Source organism: Orbicella faveolata, unplaced genomic scaffold (genome assembly GCF_042242905.1).
Source record: "Orbicella faveolata isolate gen_17 unplaced genomic scaffold, um_ofav_v1 contig_36, whole genome shotgun sequence".
NCBI classification, from domain to species: Eukaryota; Metazoa; Cnidaria; class Anthozoa; order Scleractinia; family Merulinidae; genus Orbicella; species Orbicella faveolata.
Window position 1 is genome coordinate 6,861,909 of NW_028301565.1, and position 22,615 is coordinate 6,884,523.

A 22,615-nucleotide genomic window follows, 5' to 3' on the forward strand; every position below is an offset into this window, starting at 1 on the left:
AGCTTTCTAGAAAGCATTTTTGTCAAGAAATGATAGAATGAATAATTTTATTTTGTATCCGGAACATGAAGAATTTTTAAAAACGTTTCTGTGAAAGAAAATTTAGCTTTTTTTTCTGGGGAATATGGTCCCAGGATAGATCTTTTGGCTATTTGGTCCAGATTTCCCTCCCTACCCTAGTTATGAAATCTTCAACCAGACAGCCTCGACCTAGTGCTCCCGTGGTCCCGGCAAGATGGCGGCCACACAATTCAAAAACTTCTTGTATGCTTTTTGTGGAAAACGCAAAGTCAGACCTATTTACACAGAAAGACCTTCTACGCAGGGAACGTTCAAGTTCCAGGTAAAGTTATTCTTCTTAGAGAATTCCAATTGACGATATTTAGGGTCGTTTTTATCTGCAACGAAAGCGAAAGGGTGCTTGTACAGCTATCTTTGAAAACGCCATTGAGAGTAATTGCTTCAGATACATGTAAGCTTACGTTTTTTAAAATGCTTCTCAGAAATGCTTCTAGTCATGTAACGTATTGGTTATCTTTCTTTGTTTGACGGATTGAGATGAAAATGTGTAAGGGAGTGTACAGTATTTAAACTTAAATATTAAACAGCAGTGTTATCTAGAAAATCGTAAGAACATCCTGTAAACAAGTGAATTTATGAAAGATCATATAATTGAACTGCGGAGAAACATATAATTAAATAAAGACACGTTTATAGGGTTAACATATACTTATATGTTAACCCTACACAGAGCTGTAGTACTATTAATTAATTAATAGTATACAGAGTTCTGCAGCAAGTATTCATACTGTAGTTCCAGGAATGAGGATATATGTAATCGGACAGTCTGACGTTATTTGCACGGTAGATATCCATACATCATATATCCGCTATCCATTTTATTCATGTATAATTATGTGAAGTGCGTACTTCAGTGTGTTTCCGAGCAAAAGGGACATTAATTGGCTGCATACTGTGCTAGGCTTAAAATATTGCTTGAAGGAGCTAGCTCTCTCTACTATATGTTGCTCTCTCCACTTTTGAAGCCAGTACATAGCGACACTGACCAGGCTAAATGACTTGGAATAATAACTTACTGTTTGATGTGGAAACTATTCCATATATGGTTTTTGGACCTGCGGTAAATCAAGGCAGTGTCCACACTACACCGGAGAAATGTGAAAATGTAGCTCTATATTTCTACGGTTAGGCCTACCATCCACCTTAATCCGTCATGAAAATGTAGCTTTTCGAAAACGCTCTTCAAGCTGGAGTAATTTGAAAATGCTGGCTTTTCACTTTTATGTGGAGGGAAGACATTTTGAAAATGCAGCTTTTCAAAAAAGGTGGTGTCACAATAACAATTTATTATGTGATTTCCCTGACCAAGTTTTCCTCAAACACAAATCCAAAATGACTGGTGATTGTTGTATTTTTAAATGTCTTTGGCATAGTGCCAACAGAAAAACCTCAGCTTTCAAATTCCTGTGGTGTAGTGTGGATGGAACCTAACAGGTCAGTACTCTTCATACTATGAGGAGGCAATATTGTATACATTGTTTTTTTTTTATGTGTGTGTACTTTTGTTTCACATAGGTTCAGATAGAGGGGTTTGATTATGTGGGTCTTGGAAGTGCTTCTAACAAGAAAGATGCTGAAACTAATGCAGCAAAGGATTTTTGTGGCTTCTTGATCGGAGCTGGAATCATTCCTCCAGACTCATTCCCAGATGATTTATTTGTAAGTTTTTCAATGGTCACTATGTTCATTTAGATAAAGTAAATTACACCAGGGTGCTATTTTAAACAAATATTTTAAGTTAAAACTGTACAAAGAAGTTGGCAATATGTTGTCAAAAAGGTGAAGTACGCAATGATTGCTTTGATACATATACTAAAGAGTAACTAAGTTGCAAAAAAAAAAAAATGATCAGAAAATTTACCTGTCTTTGTAAATATAAGGAAAACCCTTCTGGCAATTAGATGAATTGAAGGGGTGAGTGCAAAACCATGCTAAGTGACGATTTGGGTGAAAAAAAAAAATTTTGCAAAAGGGCTTGAATTTTTGCATGTGGTCTTCAATGTAATAGAAAAACGCGGCCCTGTATTTTTGTCGCTGGTTTTTGCTTCGTTTTCAAGTTATAACGTATGCAAAAATACTTGGCTTTTCCTAGCCATGTCTTTAGGAGTTTATTTGTTGAACAGCAAACAGGCAGACTGTTTATAGTGCATGAAGTCAAAATCAAATCTCACAGCATATATAGAGCGGAAATCTGGGAACAGATTGTTTACATCGGCTATTGTGACGTGAGCACAACACGTGAATCGATCGAGCGGCAAACGAAATACCATCGAACTAAAAAGAGATGTGCCGCATTAGAGCTCTATCAACTAATATCTTAAGCATTGTGTTAAAGTACCTTGTGTGCCTGCCTGGTGGTTGAGAGGCATCATAAAGCCTCGATAAACCCATAAGTCATCAGCACGTTTTAAAGAATCAAAATGTGTTCTGAAACTTCGAAGGTAGCTGATATACCGTAATCGTGTTATCGGCGTTCGAAGTCAGATCGAGCCAGGCAGCAAAGTCCAAGAGCAGTTCTTGCCCAAGAAAAATACCCTCTCGTGAGTTGTGGCCCATTTGCCAAGCGTTGCTAGTGTCAAAGTTTGGAAAGCGAGAACTGGTTTTTGACTTATAAAATTTGTCTTGTATCGACCGCCATGTTTTCCCGCGCACGAGGTTTAAAGAGCCTTCCCGGCATGCATTGCAATCACGTTCTGCTCGCGTTTCTCGAACTGGTAACTAGATTGTTTCGGCTTTTTTCATTTAAAGATAATAATGGCCAACAAGTAGCGATCGATTGTAAGATAGATCTGTGATCCAGGTTGCTTTGATTTTATTTCATATCGGTATGATTTGTAGTGTTTTGAACTTCTGGGATCAGCGGACATGCAGATGTATGGAGACCCATACGTTGCGCAGAAGGGTTAATTTGTTAAACTGTTAGGCGGTGCGTGACATAAAGCTACGATCGCGTTTGTCGAAAAATATGTATTTATCTCGTGATTTTTAGCCATTTAAGACGTTGCTGTATTTGGAAAAGTGCTTATTTGATGTTTATTTGTTCAGTGCAGATAGTCATTGTCCCAGATAACCAAAGTAAGTTCCAGATGTTAACACTATTTTCCGGCCGCCATATTTTACCTATTTAAACCTGAAATCAACATTTTTGAGCTTATACGTTGCGTGAAATTAACATTTTGCTGTTTTCTAAGTGAAATCAACATCCTTGCCGTCACGCGTTACGTGAAATCAACATTTTTACCTATTTAGACCTGAAATCGACATTTTTGGGCTTATACGCTGCGTCAAATCAACATTTTGCTGTTTTCTAAGTGAAATCAACATCCTTGCCGTCAAGCGCTAACGTGAAATCAGCATTTTGACCTATTTAGACCTGAAATCAACATTTTTGAGCTTATACGTTGCGTGAAATCAACATTTTGCTGTTTTCTAAGTGAAATCAACAACCTTCCCGTCACGGGTTAACATGAAATCAACATTTCAACCTTTTTTGACCTGAAATCGACATTTTTGAGCTTTTACGTTGCGTGAAATTGACATTTTGCTGCTCTCTAAGAGAAATCAACATCCTTGCCGTCGCGCGTTAACATGAGTCAACGTTTTAACCACTTTTGACCTGAAATCAATAAATTTGAGCTTATATAAGTTGCGTGAAATTGACATTTTGCTGGTTTCTAAGTAAAATCAAAGTCCTTGCGGTCACGGCGGGCCGATCCTTTGTTATGATAAACCGAGGCGAGACTTCGACTTATAACAAAGGCTTGGCTTGGCTATTATAACAAAGGGTCGGCTCTGTTTATCATAACAAAGGCCCGGCTTCGTTTATTTGAAGACCTCGGCGGGAAAAGGGCGCTAGGTATTTTAATCAAAAGTGAACTTTGTTGAAAACGCTCCAAATTTCCCATACAGTTTTGTTTAGGTATGTTTAACAATGTCCCGTAGTTTTTCCGCTAAGCTTCGCTTCGTTTTCGAGATATTGCGTATGCAGAAAAACCACTCAGTTTTCCTAGCGGCGTCTTTATAAACGAAGCAAAAACCAGCGACAAAAATACAGGACCACGTTTTTCTATTACATTGAAGACCGCATGCAAAAATTCAAGCCCTTTCGCGAAAATTTTTTTTTTCACCCAAATCGTCACTTAGCATGGTTTTGCACTCACCCCTTCAATTAGAAGTAATAGTTGTAATGATGGCATTCTTCTGAGTCTTGATGTGCTGATAAAATACTGATTCAAACTGTTATAGGATAGTACTGAGTAAAAAATGTTCTAGATTTTGTCCATGATAATTATGTTAGTGACTCATCTATATGTCTGGGAAACAGGGAGAAGGACCAACAGCTCCAGCATCAGCCATGCCAGCTCAGCAACAGCAGCAACAGCTTCCATCATCAGTAGCACCAGCTCCTCATACTCAATTGACACCAAATCAAAACCAACAGCAGGGACCATCCCAGGGTAATCCCTTCCCTACACAACCACCACCTCTTATGATCCAACAGGGTATGTGATAAATACATGAACACTTACAGTTTAAATTGTTTCGTAACGAAAAAAAAGTTTTGAGCTCAGCACTGAAAAAGTTTACAAAAGTAATCAGAGTCTTCTTTTTATTGGTAAAGGCTAGAGAGATATGTATATACACCTTTACTTTTGCTATTTGTTTTGCTAATACCAACTATAGTTCATGATGCTAATGTCAGTAATTCAGGATACTAGCGCAAGTTTTTAGAGGAGGAGGCACAGTGACCTCATGGTTAATGCACTGGCCTCCAGATCGAGTGGCCCAGGTTTGAGCTCTGGCTTGGGACATTGTGTCGTGTTCTTGGGTAAGATACTCTTGCAGTGCCTCTCTCCACCCAGGTGTATAAATGGCTACCAGCAAATTTGATGTTGGGGCTAACCCTGTGATGGACTAGCATCCCATCCCAGGGGAGTAGAAATACTCCTAGTCGTTTCATACTACAGAAACTGGAGATAAGTGCCGCCTGATGGGCCGCTTGACTCATATGCAGACTTAACCTACCTAACCTGCATGCAAGCCAAGTGGCCCATTAGGCTGATGGTTATCTCTGGTTTCAGTAGCATGAAACAACTAAGAGTCTTCATACTCCCCCCTGGACAGGATATTGATGCCAACTAGTCCATTGTAGGGCTACCCCTTGTATTAAATTTGGCGGTGCTCATTTGTACACCTGGGTGGAGAGAGGAGGTTTGCAAAGTATGGTTTGCAAATATAAATGAAGTTGTTACATGACCTGTGTATGTAAAATTAATATTGTTTACTGGTGGTTCAGGACCTGGTGGTAACCAAATGGATGGCTGGAGTGGAGCTGGTCAGAGAGATTACCACTATAGTCTGTACAATAAACGCAAGTTTGAAGAGGTACATGGTATAAACTTGGATAATATTAAGTTGCAAATAATTTATTATTCTATGCTTTCAAATTAAAGTGTTACTGTCACCTTTTATTGTACACTGTTACACTGTTTCAGTTTGTTATCTAATTATTTATTTCTTCTCCAAGATCTTTTAGCAAATTTTGATCTCTTTTACCACATATTATCTTCTGATGCATTATTTATATCTCAGGCTGAAGATGTAGATCTGAATGCCCATCTCCATGGAAACTGGACATTAGTAAATGCCAAGTCTCGGCTACACCAATATCTGCAACAGAACAGGCTTCCTGCTGATTTTAAGTACTCAGCAGGTGGTCCAGATCACAACAGGTAAGTGTCTATTGGCTGTTGCTATGGCTGAACCCCTTTTAAGTGGCCACCCTCATGGAAATGGGAGGTGGCCACTAAACAGGTGGATGCTTATACAGGTTCCACGCTATTAGTAAACAGTAGGGTGCATTACAGACTTCACTAGATTTTGTTTGAAGCATATCTTTATTAGACCCCTTTGTGACGAAGTCCCTGGTATGACAAACATTATTTTTGGCATGGCCGAGTTACTAACAGAAGAATGTATAGAACAGATTCCCAGGTTAACAAACCCCTGTTATAAGGGCCACATTTTCCAACCCTTTTTCACTTTGTTGTATTGAGGTTTCCACGAAGTTGTCACAGGGCTTACTCTGTTCCTTTTTTTTTTTTTAACTGTTAAAAAGACTAAAATGTTACAAAAACAATGAAAACTAAAAGTTGCGTAAGTTTAATTTGCACATTTAAAACATTTTTATTCAGTATGGGCCATGGCCAAAACATTTCCATCACATGCATGTAGCTGAACATGAACTCTGTCAGTGTTGAAATCCAATAACGGTGTTTCAGGAAAAATCAAATGTTTCTTTTGGTTGTGAAACAAAGCAATTTATCATAATGATGGTACAATAGTACTTGTGTAAGACTTCTGATACTCACATATTTAAGATATTGGCAGCTTATACCTTGTTGCTCTCTTGTAGACACTTTGTTGCTGAGCTGTCCATATTTGTGAAGTCTCACAGACGAAGTAAGTATTTAGAATTTTTGCTGAGCTTATTCAAAGGGTGTTGCTATTTTAAAGTGAAAATCCCCTATCAAATTGGGAGACATATTGGAAAGTGAGAGAGATGATATGGCTATTGGCAAGGTTCAAAATGGATAACAATGCATATGGAATAACTTGAAAGAATGAGATTTAAGGGCCCATTAACCGATTTATGCACGCACTCGCGCACGTTGCTAAGGAGGTGAAATTTCACTTCTGGTTACTTGCGTCAGCCTGAGCGCGGAAAATAAAAACAACTCGATAACTTGCAAATTTGCTCATATTTTAGATGTTTTTCTTTGTGTTTCACAAAATGCAAAGTAAAAAAAGTACAAGCAAAGATAAAATAAGAAAAAGACAGAAAAACAAGAGCAATGGAAAGAGAAAAACTAACTCCGTGTGGCTTTGTTTGATCTTACCAAAGTGGGCTGGTAGTGTAAATTGCCCACACGCTGATGGGGTGACTTCCAATATATATCGGGCGCACTTCCAGTTTCTTTAAATGCTAAAGGAAACGTGGTTTGTCATTAAATCCAACCTTTTTAGACGGATTTCGATTAAAGCCAACGTTGGAAAGATAGCTATGCATTCCTTGTTCAAAATCATGCTTTTTTCAGAAAATTACGAATTTTTTGATATTTTGAAATTCTCTCAAGGTATGACCTTTTGAAAATGAAACAAAATCTATGCATAGTGTAATGAGGATTTAAATTAAAATATTAAATCAGTGAAAAAAATCCCGATAAAGTAATTTGCCTGGGAGCCTTTGCGTTTTTTCAGTATTAGTCAAATGACCATGGGCGTGGCCTGATGATGTCATCACTAGTGTTACTGATCATGAAAAAGTTAAAGCACATGAAATAACTCTGAACTAACTGAAAAACATAGGCACGCAAGGCGTGCAAGAGATATTTTTTGTGTGTGAAGTGTCGGAGATAGAAGCATTCATGGTACAGTGATGATTTAGTTAATTTGACAAGTTTTTATGGCTGCGATGTTACATCGGTCGTGGTAAGATAGCTAAATGGTAAGCCATAAAATGTTTGACTAAACAAACTACAGTGATCTGACACGTCTCCAGATTAATGTAGATGCCATCTTATATTCTAACAGGAAATTTGATTCATTCTTTGATACAACCCGCACTGTGATTGGTGTGACACGCGCACATGCATAACTCCCTCACTCACCAATCACATAACCCTTCCAACCCCCAAGAGGAATTTTTGCTCAAAAATACTCAAGTTAATTTAGAGACTTTCTCGCATTTTATACGAGTCGTAAGTTTACCTTATTACACAACACAACACAACATAACACAACACAACTTCACTGAAAATAGAAAGAAAGAGAAAAAAAAACCTCTGACACGTTAAGTCTGATTTAATTAAATTGCACTTTAACTTGGTGCCGCGCAGTCTTCAAAGAACATTTAAACAGTTTTCATACTTTTTACCTTTAAAAATATGGGACTGAAATGAATGCCATCAAATAAAACTATTAAACTGCTACTGCAGAGACGTAAAAACCGTCCAGAAATGAAAGCTTCTTTTTTGTTTAATATCCTGGAAACAATAGCCGATAACTTGTCAGCTCTAATTGAATTTACTCCCATATAAAAAACAAAAGTGTTAAGTTACCATTTGTTACTAAAGACAGCAAACATCTCGTGGGAAAGAGTGGTAATGATTCGTCCACTCTAATTGAATTTACTCCCTTGTGAAAAACAAGAGTGTCAAATTACACTTTGTATCTAAAAAACAAAAATATCTCTTTATATTTGCGTGCAACGAGAACAAAACAATCGTTTCCCGCACTTACTATTGTAAACGTTAGGAATGTTCCAAATCTAAAGTCTCATCTCCTCTAAAACATGTCCTAAGAACTAGACGCGACGATTCGTGACCTCTAATTGAATTTACTCCTTGTGAAAACAAAAGTATCAAGTTACCTTTGTAACTGAAAATAGAAATATCTTGTTGCATTTGCATACTACTAACTCACAAACTGTTTCAAACCTCAAGGTTCATCTCGTTCATTTAACTAAAATCCCCAGCCTAACCCACAGAAAATGTCGAAGTAAACCCAATATATGAATACTTCCTCCTCTTTTATAGAGGAATAAATATGGCCATTCTGAACTCTGTCGGGATCAAATCTCACATACCATTTCCCTTTACAACAAGAAATTTGATTGGCTGTTTATAGTAGATCCAATCTGATTGGTGTGACATACATACATCTCTCACTCACTCACTCACTCACTCACTCACGCATCCATTGACCCGTCCATAACATACCCGACATGCCGACTAAGAGGTATTTTTTTTGCAAAAAAATAACTCAATGATGAGGTCATATGAGAATAAATTTTCCTTAGCAACGGCTCGAAAAGATCGGTTAATGGACCCTTAAGGTTAAAAGTCAGGCGCCCTCATAGCTGTTCAGACCCTGTGTTGTCATTTAAACTTTAGCTTTGATAATACCTTCTATCATAAGCAGAACTTAAATAAGCCATGCTAACTTGTACTAATCTACGCGGTTCTGAGACCTGGAGAGTGACAAGATCCATATCAAACAAGCTGCAAACCTTCACTAATCAATGTCTAAGAAAGATCTAAAGATATACTGGCCAGAGAAAATCAGCAACAGGGAATTTTGGACAAGAACAGAGCAAGAATGTATTCCAGCAGAGATCGTCAGTTACAAATGGAATTGGATTAGCCACACATTGTGGAAACCAAAGTCTGATACAACCAGACAGGCCCTTGAATGGAATCTGCAGGGTAAAAGGAAGGTAGGAAGACCAGTGAAAACCTGGAGGAGGTCAGTGGAAGAGGAGCTCAAAGAAGCCAACATCACCTGGACTACGGCAAAAAGAACAGCCGCGAACAGAGTCCACTGGCGCAGCATTGTAACCGCCCTTTGCTTCACCAGGAATGTAATGGCCTAACTACTAACTTAAGAACAGTATCATGTGCACCAAAACGTTTGTTGATATTTTGTTAATCAATTATTGTTTCTTTTGTAGCCATCAGTGCTCGTGAACATGCTTCGACAAAGAAACAAGCTGCCCAAAACACTTCACTAAGTCTTGTTCGACAGTTATTTCATATGGGAGTCTTAGAAGCCGCTGAGCCAGGCCAACTTCAACCAAAGAGAAAGAAAGTTGATGAGGTAAATACTAAATAAACCCTTTGTAGTGTGTGAAGTGGCCAATGTCAAGGACAAGTAGGTTCTTTTAACTTTATGACATCTCTGAAGTGTGCTTTTAAATAATAATTTTAGGAGAGGGTGCTTAGAACTCCTAAAAGAATAGGTTTTGACAAAATTCTTTTGCTGTCCAGATTGAACCATATGATGTTGGAATCAGTCCTGAGATGGAACAGCAAGTTGGTAATCTACTTCAAAGTCTTGAAATTCAACCAGTCCCTCAGGTGAAGTGCTGTTACAGTACATCTAAATTAAAATCGAGAAATTTTACATTTTTCTTTTCTCACAAGTCATACAACTGAGAATGAAGGTTACAGGTTATGTGTGCGCAACTTTGGTACATGTAGCTTTGCCTATTTTATGCCTATTTTCTAGCAAACCTTGTGTTGAGATTGTTTTTATAAGCATCCACAGTACTGTGTACAAGACTTGAGATGGAAAAATACCCAGGGGGCTTGGGGAACACTGCTTCAAGCTTGTGATTAACATGCTCTTGCTGACTTTTGCATGCCATAATCTCATAGCACTGGTCAGTAAATCCATAGAAATGCATAGTTAAGTCTAAAAACAATAAATGGCAGAGTTGGGCTTACTGTAATTACATAGGGTAACTGGGAGTGTTTACTCTCTAGTTTTCTTCATAGAAAGAGTTCACTCCATTTGCAATAATTATGCAAGTACCAGGCATTCTTGACATACTGGTTTTCAATTTGTGCGAGATTGTTTGGTCTAATAACAAAGGTGCTAGGAGTGTGCACTTTCTAAAAGCTTATTTCATAGAGAGAGTTCACTCCTGTCAGAATATTAAAGATTACCTTGGTACAGTAGTGTCCAATTTGTGCAATGTTGTCCTGTCGATCACTAAAGGATGTTGAGGAGTGTATATTCTCTAATACATTTCTCTCCATCTACAGTATACGTACAGCGTAAAAGACAACCTTGACACAGTTCAGTTCAAATGTGCAAGATTGTTGGGTCATTCTCTCCATATATGAGCTTTAAGAGAGGTAAGACTGCATCCTGAAAGTGACAAAAGAGTTTGTTTCCCATGATCATCGCAGTACAGCTGGTGGGCAGAAAATGGAAGAATATCAGTAGTTGTTTCAATTCTCCAGAGTATAATGTTGATGGAGAAAGGAAATGAAAATTTTAGCATTGAATTTGCAATCTCCTTATCTGCCACAGTTGTACTGTCAGATTCAGGACAGTGTCAGATACAACTGAATTAAATAGTAATTATAGCATTTTTGCTTGCTGTAGGTGCAAGCCAAAATACTGCAAGATTTCGACTGTGTTTACTTTTGAACACTAAATTAAGACATGTTCATTTACAAAACCAGCTGCATAATGCGTATCTTAGGGCTTCATCTTTGTCATGGTTACAGTGAGAAGCCTTTGGGTGCACATTGTGCAAATGATGTAAATACTGACAGCTGTATCTGACACTGTTCTTGTCTTGAACAGGGGTGTTGTAAAAAATGTCTGCTTCAAGGGTGTAGTCTTGTCTCTTCATTATAGCTTGTGTCTGAGGAGAATGATCCCATGAGAGAAGTGCAGTGTATTTTGGTTAGCTAAGGTAAAGTTACTTATCCATCTTTGTTTTGAAGCAATTTAACGTTTTAATTGGTGTTAGCCAAGGTAAAGTTATTTAACTATCTTTAAGCTGAATCAGTGTATGTGTCAGTGAAGAGAGAGACCTTCAAAGAGTAATTTGAAAGTGAGAAAAATAGTTATAAGTTACAGGATGTGGTATGCAGCAAATTAATTTGTTGTTACTCTGATTATCAGTTGAGTAAGGCATGACGAAGGTTTGGTGACCAGGTTTTAATGTTCAATTTGTGTTGTTGTCACGGGCAACTGGCTCTGTTTCCAGTGGCAACTAGTCAGCCTTTGGCATCACTGGCAGCAAAGTGCGTGAAATTGCAGGTGACGATATTGTTACCGGTACCATTGAAAATGAGGAAAGTTGCCTGTGACAACACTGTAATTGTAAGTCGAAAACTTCTTCACCAAAGCTCCATTGCACCTTACTTTTAAAATTGATAATTGTAGTAAGTGGTCATCAGAGTAGATGTCAAGAATCAAGTATCAAATAATCTATTCAAATCTGGCTGTAGTAAAGGTTTTCACCACCAGAAGATTTGGCACATAATCTGTGGTTCTTATGGCCCTACACACTGAAATTGATACGTGTGTAACTAAACTAAATTAATGTAAGAAGCACAATTCGAGGCTGCTAAGGAGAGATGACCAATGAGGTGAGGTTTTCAAAGGTAAGGTGTAACTAAGTAGGTAAGTATATAGCAGTAAGTGAAGTGTTAATTGCTGCACCTGCAAAATACTAAAGAAGGCGCCTTTAGCCAAACTTAATCTTAATGTATTTTGTCCAAAACCTGGCCAAACTTAGTCTCCCATGCAGATGCTCTTAGGGCTTGCCACACAGGGAGGCTACACCAAACCTAGATAAGGCAAATTGTATAGTCTGGATCCAAACAATCTTTCACTTGTAAAGCACTGATCTTCAGTGCTGCTTCATTTCTAATGACGTCTTATATCCAGAGTTGCTTGACCCTTCCCTTTGAGAGAACTTTAAAAGGTAGTTATCAGTGCCCTTGTCTTTAGGCATATGGCTCTGGAACTATTATCCTAGTTAGGAACCTAGTGTAGCCAGATCTGAATAAATTCACACATGGAATATTGAAAGATTCACTGTTCTACTGTATGGCTTGGGACTAAACCATTCAAATTTCCTTGCATTGCTTTAGCCTCAAGACCAAACCCAAGCTGTATCCCTTGTCCTTCCCCCTGGAATTGTCAAATTTCAAGATGCAGAGCATGAAGCAGGCTCTGGTATAGTAGAGTGGACTGCACCAAATATGAACTGGAATCCATGGATAAACCAGCCAATGATTATTGAGGGAGCTGAGGAGTACCAAGTGAGTGTCACTTAAAAGTCAAGTCAACATCTAAGGATGTTTGCACCTATTGTTTCAGCATGTTGTTACTGTGCAACCACATAACTCATGCAGCAATGTCATGCCGCATTTTTTATGCTTTGAGTGCTTGCTAAGGAAGAAAATAAAATAAACAAGTTGAAGGGTTTGCACTGGCTGCACTATCTTCAGTTTACTCTTTTAAATGGTTGGTGACCCTTCTTTTCTTTATTGATCACTTCCATTACTGATTGTCTCCATTTTGGCAAAAACAAAAAGAATCTAAACATAAGTAGAAAATCTGAACACAATAAAAATCAGAAAAAATCTGAGCATGGTATGTTGTCACATGTAATTGAATTTTTCTTCTTGTTCAGGTGCACATGACATACAACTATCTTTCTGTACTTAAGTGGAAGAATGATATAAGTTGGAAAATATATTGCTAAATAGTATGGCTAAATAGTTAACACATCCAACCGTATGAAGAGATCTTCATTCTACTTAGTTTGGCTAGAAATATTTCACCAGTGAGGGACATTTATCGGGACAGGGGTGCTCACTAGAATTAGTTGGCATTTACTACCAAAAACACCTTTAAATTAGGATTTTGTTTGTGTGTGTAGCGGGGGGGGGGGAGAAGGCATAGAGAATGCTAAACTAGTTCACTGTGGTGTTGGGATTGGTTTTACAAGGTAGTATGTCTTCTTGTGATCTAGGAACCTATTCCAACAAGTCAGGATTACCTGAATGAGTACAGAGAGAAGCATCAAAATGTGGATATGTACCAGCACATGTTGGAGCAGCGAAGTCAACTGCCAGTATTTCAGTACAAGGCAACACTGATTGAAGCCATCAAGAAGAACAGAGTGGTGGTTGTTAAGGGTGCAACTGGCTGCGGAAAAACAACACAGGTATAAAAGGGTTATTACCAGGGCTGCATATGATTGATACTCTGCATACAATTGACACTCTGGATTAGGAATATTACTGGCAATACTAGACTTCCACAACTATAATGATGAAGAATTTCTTAGGAACAGAGAGACAGAGAGAAGTCAGCGCTGAGGGTTTGTTGTCACACGCCATTTTTATCAAAAGAAAACTGAAAGGCAGATAACCGGGTTACAAGTACTTAGAAAGTCTTGAATTCTTGATGAAAAAAAGATTCAAAGGAGACATTGTTTTATTGTATTGTTCCTCTCTCTTGGTCTGAGGTGATGATGACACGCTATAGAAAATTCCTCCAAACACCATGTTCTCTAGCCTAACGAAATGATTTAAGTGTATACCACATTAACTTCATAACTTAATAACATCAATATTGCATCATGCCATTTCAGGTTCCCCAGTATATTTTGGATGATTATCTTGAGACAGGCTATGGTGCTGAATGCTGCATAGCAGTCACCCAGGTCAGTGATGACTAACTAACTTTGAACATACATGCATGCACTTTGTTCCTATATCCAGCATTCAAAACAAGTCACAGTTTTCGTTTAGAAGCCAGACAAGCAGCAAAATTCCACAAGTTTACCACAAGAAAAAGCTACCCAATAGTCTTCATATGAATTATCAGATGCGAGGGAATTCAAGAGAAGAGAACTACCAGAGAACTATCATTGGAATGATCTTGTAGAGTTATTAAAAGTTGCATAATGTTATTATACTTCTATTGTAGAACTACACTAATGAACACATGATTCACAAGCTGTCTGTGCCAAAGAAGTCAAGTATATAATTATCTAAGAAATGTACTGTCTGTTGCTCAACATTTCTGATAGTTTTTGAGCAATGTTGGAATAAGCCTTTACCATGAATTCCAAAACTGCTAGAACCATCCATGTAATCCCATTTAACATGAAAACAAGTTGGTTTTGTGAATTTGTCAAACAGCCCAGGCGTATCAGTGCTGTGAGTGTAGCAGAAAGAGTGGCAGCTGAAAGAGCTGAGATACTAGGCAGCAGTGTTGGTTACTCAGTCAGGTTTGACACTGTTCTACCAAGAAGCCATGCCTCCATGTTGTTCTGTACAGTGGGTAAGCTTGTATTATTATATCTTTCATCTTTTAGGCCTACAGTATAAAAATATTTTAATTATTAGTTTTTCATTGGCTTGAATTTGTTTAATAAGAAAATGCCATCATCACCTTGTTAATGTGCACTTTCACTACTGAGTTACAGTATCTCAACCAGAAGCCATCAGTGGCTTCAAGTATCATTGTCCTTCTTCACACAGTCACAAGGAAGAGACGCAGACATAACAAGATTGCATACATTTTAATGTTCATTTACAGTAATTACCTGCCAAAAACAGCCAAGTGTTGACCGTTTGCTGTTTTTTCACTATTGTCTTACAGGGGTTCTTCTCAGGAAACTTGAAAATGGTCTTCATGGCATTTCTCATGTTGTTGTGGATGAGATTCATGAGCGTGATATAAATGTAAGTTTTAAAAGATGGCACAGGACAATATCTTGTGACTCATTTAGCGGTAGTTGTTCAGTAAAATATATATTGGCAACCTCAAGATGGTTGTCATTCGGTACAGCATTTAGGAGTAACATCTGAACACAAAAAATTCAGTAAAAATACCTTACAAACTGGCGGCTGGGCAACCTTCACACTTCACATCATTACAACTTACATTATTCATCTGAATGTTAAGTGTGCGGTAATGTGTACATTAGACCATATTTATGTGTTGTCGGATTCAGCACTTGTGTCTGTGCAGCTGGGTCAGAGGTTGATTTTACATGATTTATTTACATACTAAAAGATCACCTTCTTTACTACAGACTGACTTTGTTCTGGTGATCTTACGCGACATGATTCAAGCTTACCCAAACTTGCGAGTTGTTCTTATGTCGGCCACCATTGACACCCAGATGTTTACAGAATACTTTGGTAACTGCCCCATTGTGGAAATAGAAGGAAGGTCATTTCCTGTTCAAGGTATTATATCTCTTCTATAATGTCACAGTTATTTTTCTCAGTAGGAATGAGAAGCTGTTGTGAGCTGTTTCTACACCCAACTGATGCTAAAACAGGCATATGTAGTTTTAACTCATTGTCTGTCATATTACAGAGGCGAGTAGAGTGATTAAAATTGTTAAGGTACCCATGCTGTACGGCTGTGTTTTGATAAACTGATTTAATCGCAGGGGATTTTTTTTCTCTTCTACTTGCATAGAATATTACTTAGAAGATGTGATCCAGATGTTGAATTTTGTTCCACCCCTTCCTGAGAAAAAGAAAAAGAAAGAGGACATTGATGATGATGAAGAGGTGAGATTAACATGCTGAAAACCAGCAATGTAATTTGATATGTCCCCTCGAGTTTGTCGCTTAGAACGTATCACTAGTCTGCAGATGTTCATAGAACGAATTATACATTGGATTTGCGTGAATTGTTCTTGCTTTGTCTGCACAGGCGTTTCATTATAGCGAGTGTAGTTTGATTTGTTTCTGCAAGCTTCTTTAAAAAAACGCATCACTTGTCTTCGTACATTTATAGAACGAGGTACATACATTGCATGGGTTCTTGTTTTGTTTGCATGCGTAGTTTTCTTTTGTCTGCACACGAGTTTCGCTAAAACGTATCATTAGTCGAGTTGACTCAAATCTTCAAGAAGTTTTTGAAGAACGGCTTGTGTTATTGGTGGCGACTCGACGACATTTCAACCCCCTCCCCCGCCCCACAATTCTTTAACGCGGTATGACCATTCACGATTAGAATTCCGGTGATTCATTGTAGTCAGACTTTCTGGAGGGTATGTCAACTTCTGTTGAGGGTAGCTTCATGAATTTCACGACATGGCTTTTGCCAAGACGACTCGTCGATAGATAGTGATTGGAGATGACTCAACTCACTTTGAGATATTGGTCATGGATGAATTCAATTCAGGCAGCTACATGTAGTGCTCTGCTTAATTTTTTTTCTTTCTGTATAAATAATTTCAATATTATTTTTAGGACAAAAAAATAAGGTTGTTTTTGTCACACACAACCCAATACAGCACGTTTTTCTGGTTTTCCTTAGGAGAACTGTAACTTAATATGCAGTGATGACTACTCGTTCCAAACAAAGAATGCTCTGGCACAACTGAGTGAAAAAGAAATGTCTTTTGAGCTTGTTGAGGTAATTGTGTTTGTACAATGAATAGAAATAGTTCTGTGTGTTGACAATGCGGTTTTAATTCCTTGCCTAGTAGATTTGTAGTTGAAGAGTACATATACAACCAGAGTATTGCTTTTAGACGTTGCTCCATCAAATCTCCATTGGTTGCCATCTGGTTGTTTGCAGATTCTTCGGGGTAGTGCATCATGCTTAATTGACAGTTAAGACGTAATCCGATAGAAAATCGAGCAATTTCAGGTTCAAGTGGACAAAAATCTGGTACTAGAATAATGTTAAGTATTTTACAGTCATTTTTAAACAAATAATTGCCAGAAATAACACCGAAAACAATTTCCTATGGAAACAAGAGAAAATAAATTTCAAAGTTCGGAGAACTTGTGTAAACACGGGCAAAATTTCATCATCAGTTTCATTTCACCAGTACTTTCAAGTGTTTCATACGAAGTTCAACATTCGTTTTCGACGTTTGATGTTGCTAGAAATGATTTTTTTAGCAGATATTTAAAACAGTCGTACAGAAGTTTCCAATACGATGTATATAATCTTGGTACTAGGTTTTGTCAACTTGTCACTCAAACTTCTGGTGGATTCCGTCTTAATGTTTCTCTCCACTTTTTCCGCGTTAAAGGAAACAGAAGACGTCTCCACACAGGCTAACATCTCAAGAAACACGCTGATACCGTATATAAAATAGTTTAAAAAGTTTGCGGTGAAACTTCACAGTAAGGCTAGAGGGAAAACGTGGTAGATCTGTTAGTTATACCTCCTATAAAGAGGGAACTCGACAATGTGGATCTGAAGTAAATTGTGTTTCGATACTGTTATTGAACATGCAGGCTCTACTGAACTACATGTCTGGCCTGAACATCCCTGGAGCTGTGCTCATTTTTCTTCCTGGATGGAATTTAATATTTGCATTGCACAAGCACCTGAAGATGCATCCACAATTTGGTAAGACCAAGAGTGATCCACGTCTTATTCCTCCTTAATAGACTGTCAGATAGTAGGGTGTTGAGAAGAAAGAAAATCACCAGCAGGTCATATATTGTTTACTAAAAAGTTCTAAATGCATTCGTTACAGTTTTAAAAAATATAGGTTTTTTTCCGCCAAAGAAAAGTCGATTTTTTTCCACAAAATAAGTTTTGCTATTTCTTCTGCAGGTATAAAGCATTTTTGGATTTGACTTTCATCACATCCAGGGGGGAAATAAAGTAATTTTTGTCTGTTTATGTTACAAAAGTGTTGTCTAAGAGAAACGTTTAACAATACCTGACACATTTTGCACATTCCACTATAGCTGACAGAATATCAGTTTAGTGAGAGAAGGACTTATCTTCGACCACAATGGGTACTAGAAGCCTTGTTTCCCTTCTGATGTTGTAATTTCTCCGTCCTTTCAGGTATCAGTAGTAAGTATCGTCTACTTCCTCTGCATTCACAAATCCCAAGAGAAGATCAGCGGAGAGTGTTTGAGCCTGTACCAGAAGGAGTTACAAAGGTAATTATCAGATGCAAAGTCTGGGAAGCGGATCCGCTTTTCATGCAGGATTATGGCACTAGTGGTAGGCGTGGTGGCTTAATGGTTCCAGTGATCAAGCGAGTCAGGTTTGAGCACTGGCAGGGGTTCATTGTGTTGTGTTCTTGTGTGAGAAACTCGACTCTCGCAGTGGCTCTCGCCATCCACAGGTATAAATTGTCAGGGGAACCTGATAGTGTGCTGGAGGTGGGGGTTGGTGGTGGCCTGCTTTGGACTAGCATCTCATCCAGTAGCAATACCCCAGGTCGCTTCATGCAATTGAAGCTGGGATGATAAGCTCTGGTAGTGTGGGACATTTAAGTCTGGCGTTAGCTAACTAATGAAGTTTGTTGCGGTGTCTTTCAGATCATTCTTTCCACCAACATTGCTGAGACAAGCATCACCATTGATGATGTTGTATTTGTCATTGATTCCTGCAAGTAAGTCGCTAGTTTAGCATGGTTAGCTAATTAAACTGACTTAAATGTCCATAATTTAGAAACAGCAAGCAACGTTTATTCGCCACAGAAATTAAAAATGTTGTTCTCGTCTCGTAGTTAGTAAGCAACTGTCCGAACAGCGATGAAATAAAAACCTTCGAGTGCTCGTCAGGCTGATGTTTGACTGGATTTTTGAAATCGGTAACTTTACTTGCACTCCAACGGAGATTCGCGGTGACCGGCACTTGCTTCTCTGAGTACGTGGTGTTAATGGGCAATCCCAAAGGGAAGCTTAACAGAAATGCCATCTAACTACCATTATTGAACCCATAATGCGGATGGTTTAAAATAGAAAAATGTCATTGGAGCAAATAACAAGCGTAATTTTAGTTTTCCTTCTGGAGGGCGTCGTCTGAATCTGATATACCGTCTCTCGTCTGTCATTTGTCTTCCGTCGCCCATCATTTATCATCTTTCAACCTTTAGTAAAACCATTTTACTTCTTGTAGCAACGGCACTGACAATGTGACACTAATGGAGTTTTTTCGTTGTTTTCGTTGTCAGAGCTAAAGTGAAGTTATTCACATCACACAACAACATGACAAATTACGCCACTGTCTGGGCGTCCAGGACTAACATGGAACAGAGGCGTGGTCGCGCGGGCAGAGTAAGGCCTGGGTTTGCTTTTCACCTGTGCAGTAGAACGCGTGCTTCAAGGTTAGTTGGCCGGAAACTGGGGATAAGGAAGTAAAGAGTGACTACTTTGTTGATAATTCCTGCCTTCTTTGTACTTTGTTATGACAAATTCAATCTGATTACCGAAGGAAAGATGTCGAGGAAAATTATACAAAATTTTAGAAACACAGTGGTATTCTTTGTTGTTCTGCGTAAGCACAGATCACCGCCACCTTTTACACCTAGATGGTCACACTAATTGCGATTTTGCAATCCAGTTTTAAGTCTTCTATTTTATTTCGATTTGCCTATTGCTATTTTCAAGTAGTTTGGTGTTTGGCCGTTTGGCTATCCTTTCTGAAGTATTCAGTCTCTTTTGAGGTTTTGTGACGAGTATTTGTAGGTAACGAAACCAGAATGCCTTTAAGAAACACTAGGAAAGACAACTGGAAACACCTTCGTAATCAGTTTTTATTTGCCACAGACTTGCTGAGCACGCCACACCTGAGATCCTGCGTACACCTCTTCATGAATTAGCTCTGACCATCAAGCTTCTCAAACTTGGAGACATTGGAGAGTTCTTGAACAAAGCCATTGAACCTCCTCCTCTGGATGCTGTAGCAGAATCAGTTGCGCTCTTGAAAGGTAAGGAGGAACCTTTCTTGTTGGTAATAAACACTTTTCGATAGGCGAGGTATAGTCTGTCCACAGACGTTTCTTTGTCTTTTACTGCGGAGCGCGAGAGAAGCAGGCGAAAACAAAATTTCTCCCCAGCCCCACTCCCTTGAGTTTTAGCGCGTTAATCCAACGCGCTGTGTGAATATCTCCCTGAGCGTGCGATCTCGACGAACTCAAGACAAAATAGACGGTCTGTGGACAGATCACGCGAGGTAAAAACTTAGCTTATTGTCTTGTAGTTAATGAGATGTTGATAAATATGCTATGCTGCCCATTACAGAAGCTACGGTTCGGATGACGCATGTTGACAAAAAATAAAATTGTCTTTCGCAATCCGTCTCAATCTTCACCAATCCTAACCATCCTTGTTCCACTGTAGTTTATTATTACCTATGAAGTGTTTTTCTTTCTTAGTAAATTGTAATTTTATTGGGGGAGGGGGGGGGGGTTATATGAAGGCAATTTTGAAAGTTTTTTTTAAAAAAATGACTTTAAATTTCGCTTTCCTTGGTCCATAGATATGGAAGCTTTGGATAGAAACTTAAACCTGACACCCCTTGGCTATCTATTGGCCAAGTTACCTATTGAACCACGACTTGGCAAGATGATCATTCTGGGATGTATATTTTAGTGAGTATAAATTTGAATGGTGCTTCAAGTGTTCATGTGCCACACTTTCTTTTGCTTATTTACATAACAGTTTTCCCCAAATAGTAGTTTTCACTTGCCGTAAGTATTAAGTATCTAAGCATTTTGAGTTTGTTTTGCATTCCACGTTTCAGATGAATTCTTGTGCTGGGGCTCATAATTGTGTCGCTAATAAAAACCAGGCTTTGCTTGTATCTTGATGTATTTTTCGTTATTCACCCCTCAGCTGTGGTGACGCCATGTGTACTATAGCTGCAAGCACCAGTTTCCCTGAACCGTTTGAAACACCATCTGACCGCAGGAGACTGGGCTGGGTACACAAACAGTTTGCTGGCTCGCGTCACAGTGACCACATTGCGTTACTCAGTGCGTACCAGGCTTGGGAAGATGCCAGGTAAGCTGAAGAAATTGTATTCAAAAACATTTACCAATAAGCTCATGTTGTACAGTGGAACAGACGTTCAAAGAATTTGCCATTTCTGCACGGCCCGCGGAGAAGATGGACATTGCGCCCTCTAAAGTGGAAGTGCCTCATTGCATGTCTGCATGGCCAAACTTTTGGAATCTTATTTGCCGTCAGTTCGGCGCATTATGTAGCTTTGTTTTCTTGTTGCAGGTCAGTGGAAGACGAATCTGCAGAGTATCACTTTTGCGAGAGTCATCAGTTAAACATGTCAACTCTGCGCATGACATCAGAGGCCAAGGTAAGAGGGCTTCAGTCATACCATTCGTGTACAGGCTACCACACGTGCCATCAATCCCAGCTTCAACGTTCGTACACTCTATATCGCACAAATTCCTGTGACGCTTGCGTATGGTCCTACCCACTGACTATTTACCAAATGAATGGATTTTTTTCAACAGCTTCAGCTTAAAGATCTTCTCTGCAATGCTGGCTTTCCAGATGGTAAGTGTAGAAAAGGCAAATTTTGTGCTTTTTGTTAGATCACTGACCGGGTTTGCTGTTTGTTCATGTCACATCTGATTGGTTTTCCCTCGAAACAAAATAACATTCTACGAAAAATTTTGGTGTTCAAAGTTTTTCTGTTCTCATTGCACTCACGATTAATTAATTGTACGCAAATGCAGCTAAAAGCTCAAGTTGACTTTCTTTCGTCGTGGAGGTGGCTTTAATACTAACCTGTAGTTTGTATTCTTGACAGAATGCATGCATCCTCAGCCATTCAACTACAGTGGTCCTGACTCCAAGCTGGATATGGTATGAACCTCTGATTTATAGTTCATGGAATGGCATACCCAGTTAACGACCAGTATAAATAATGTGTTAGAGGAATTTAGAATAAACCAGTCGGAAATAACATTCGAGACGGCGTTTCGGGTGAGTTTACAAAGACTAGAGCCCCAAGTCTGTTAGTCTGACACTCCGCAAATGCAATTCTCTTTCGCTGCTGTCTTTGTGATCGTCACGAGAAGCTTGTTTGACACCCACCTAAACGAAAGGGAACTAACATTTGGCTTAGTAGTAACCTGGTTGTTTCTTTTCAGGTGGTAGCTCTGCTGTGCCTGGGTATGTACCCCAATGTTTGTGTTCACCGAGAGAAACGGAAGGTGCTGACAACAGAAGGCAAGGCTGCGCTGATCCACAAGTCTTCCGTGAACTGTTCTAACAGAGAGCAGACTTTTCCTACTCCTTTTTTCGTGTTCGGAGAAAAGGTAAGCGACCTTCAGTACACTTGCGGGTCACTCCAAAGTTTATCCGGTCGTTTCTTCACTTTAAGGTCATTCTCCAGTATTGCATTGCGCATCCTTACTGCGTATAATTTCACGCGTGATTAGCGCGCGCGCATTAAA

General features: G+C 38.8%; 1 protein-coding gene across 1 annotated transcript in view; it reads left to right on the plus strand.

Moving 5' to 3' along the window:
• The first annotated feature begins 193 nt into the window (after nucleotides 1-193).
• The window catches only part of LOC110063806 (ATP-dependent RNA helicase A-like), a 25,478-nt gene continuing 3,056 nt past the window's right edge, over nucleotides 194-22,615 (plus strand). Inside the window, exons 1-27 of the mRNA XM_020770803.2 lie at nucleotides 194-343; nucleotides 1,597-1,740; nucleotides 4,406-4,583; nucleotides 5,378-5,466; nucleotides 5,674-5,813; nucleotides 6,497-6,543; nucleotides 9,593-9,738; nucleotides 9,909-9,998; nucleotides 12,540-12,710; nucleotides 13,427-13,621; nucleotides 14,051-14,122; nucleotides 14,604-14,745; nucleotides 15,067-15,149; nucleotides 15,503-15,659; nucleotides 15,898-15,992; nucleotides 16,747-16,845; nucleotides 17,682-17,796; nucleotides 18,247-18,344; nucleotides 18,729-18,802; nucleotides 19,367-19,519; nucleotides 19,962-20,122; nucleotides 20,674-20,785; nucleotides 21,030-21,197; nucleotides 21,420-21,507; nucleotides 21,668-21,710; nucleotides 21,967-22,022; nucleotides 22,310-22,477. Of these exons, the coding sequence (XP_020626462.2) occupies nucleotides 236-343; nucleotides 1,597-1,740; nucleotides 4,406-4,583; nucleotides 5,378-5,466; nucleotides 5,674-5,813; nucleotides 6,497-6,543; nucleotides 9,593-9,738; nucleotides 9,909-9,998; nucleotides 12,540-12,710; nucleotides 13,427-13,621; nucleotides 14,051-14,122; nucleotides 14,604-14,745; nucleotides 15,067-15,149; nucleotides 15,503-15,659; nucleotides 15,898-15,992; nucleotides 16,747-16,845; nucleotides 17,682-17,796; nucleotides 18,247-18,344; nucleotides 18,729-18,802; nucleotides 19,367-19,519; nucleotides 19,962-20,122; nucleotides 20,674-20,785; nucleotides 21,030-21,197; nucleotides 21,420-21,507; nucleotides 21,668-21,710; nucleotides 21,967-22,022; nucleotides 22,310-22,477 (3,192 nt within the window). The 5' untranslated portion in view covers nucleotides 194-235. The remainder of the gene's footprint in view (nucleotides 344-1,596; nucleotides 1,741-4,405; nucleotides 4,584-5,377; nucleotides 5,467-5,673; nucleotides 5,814-6,496; nucleotides 6,544-9,592; nucleotides 9,739-9,908; nucleotides 9,999-12,539; nucleotides 12,711-13,426; nucleotides 13,622-14,050; nucleotides 14,123-14,603; nucleotides 14,746-15,066; nucleotides 15,150-15,502; nucleotides 15,660-15,897; nucleotides 15,993-16,746; nucleotides 16,846-17,681; nucleotides 17,797-18,246; nucleotides 18,345-18,728; nucleotides 18,803-19,366; nucleotides 19,520-19,961; nucleotides 20,123-20,673; nucleotides 20,786-21,029; nucleotides 21,198-21,419; nucleotides 21,508-21,667; nucleotides 21,711-21,966; nucleotides 22,023-22,309; nucleotides 22,478-22,615) is intronic.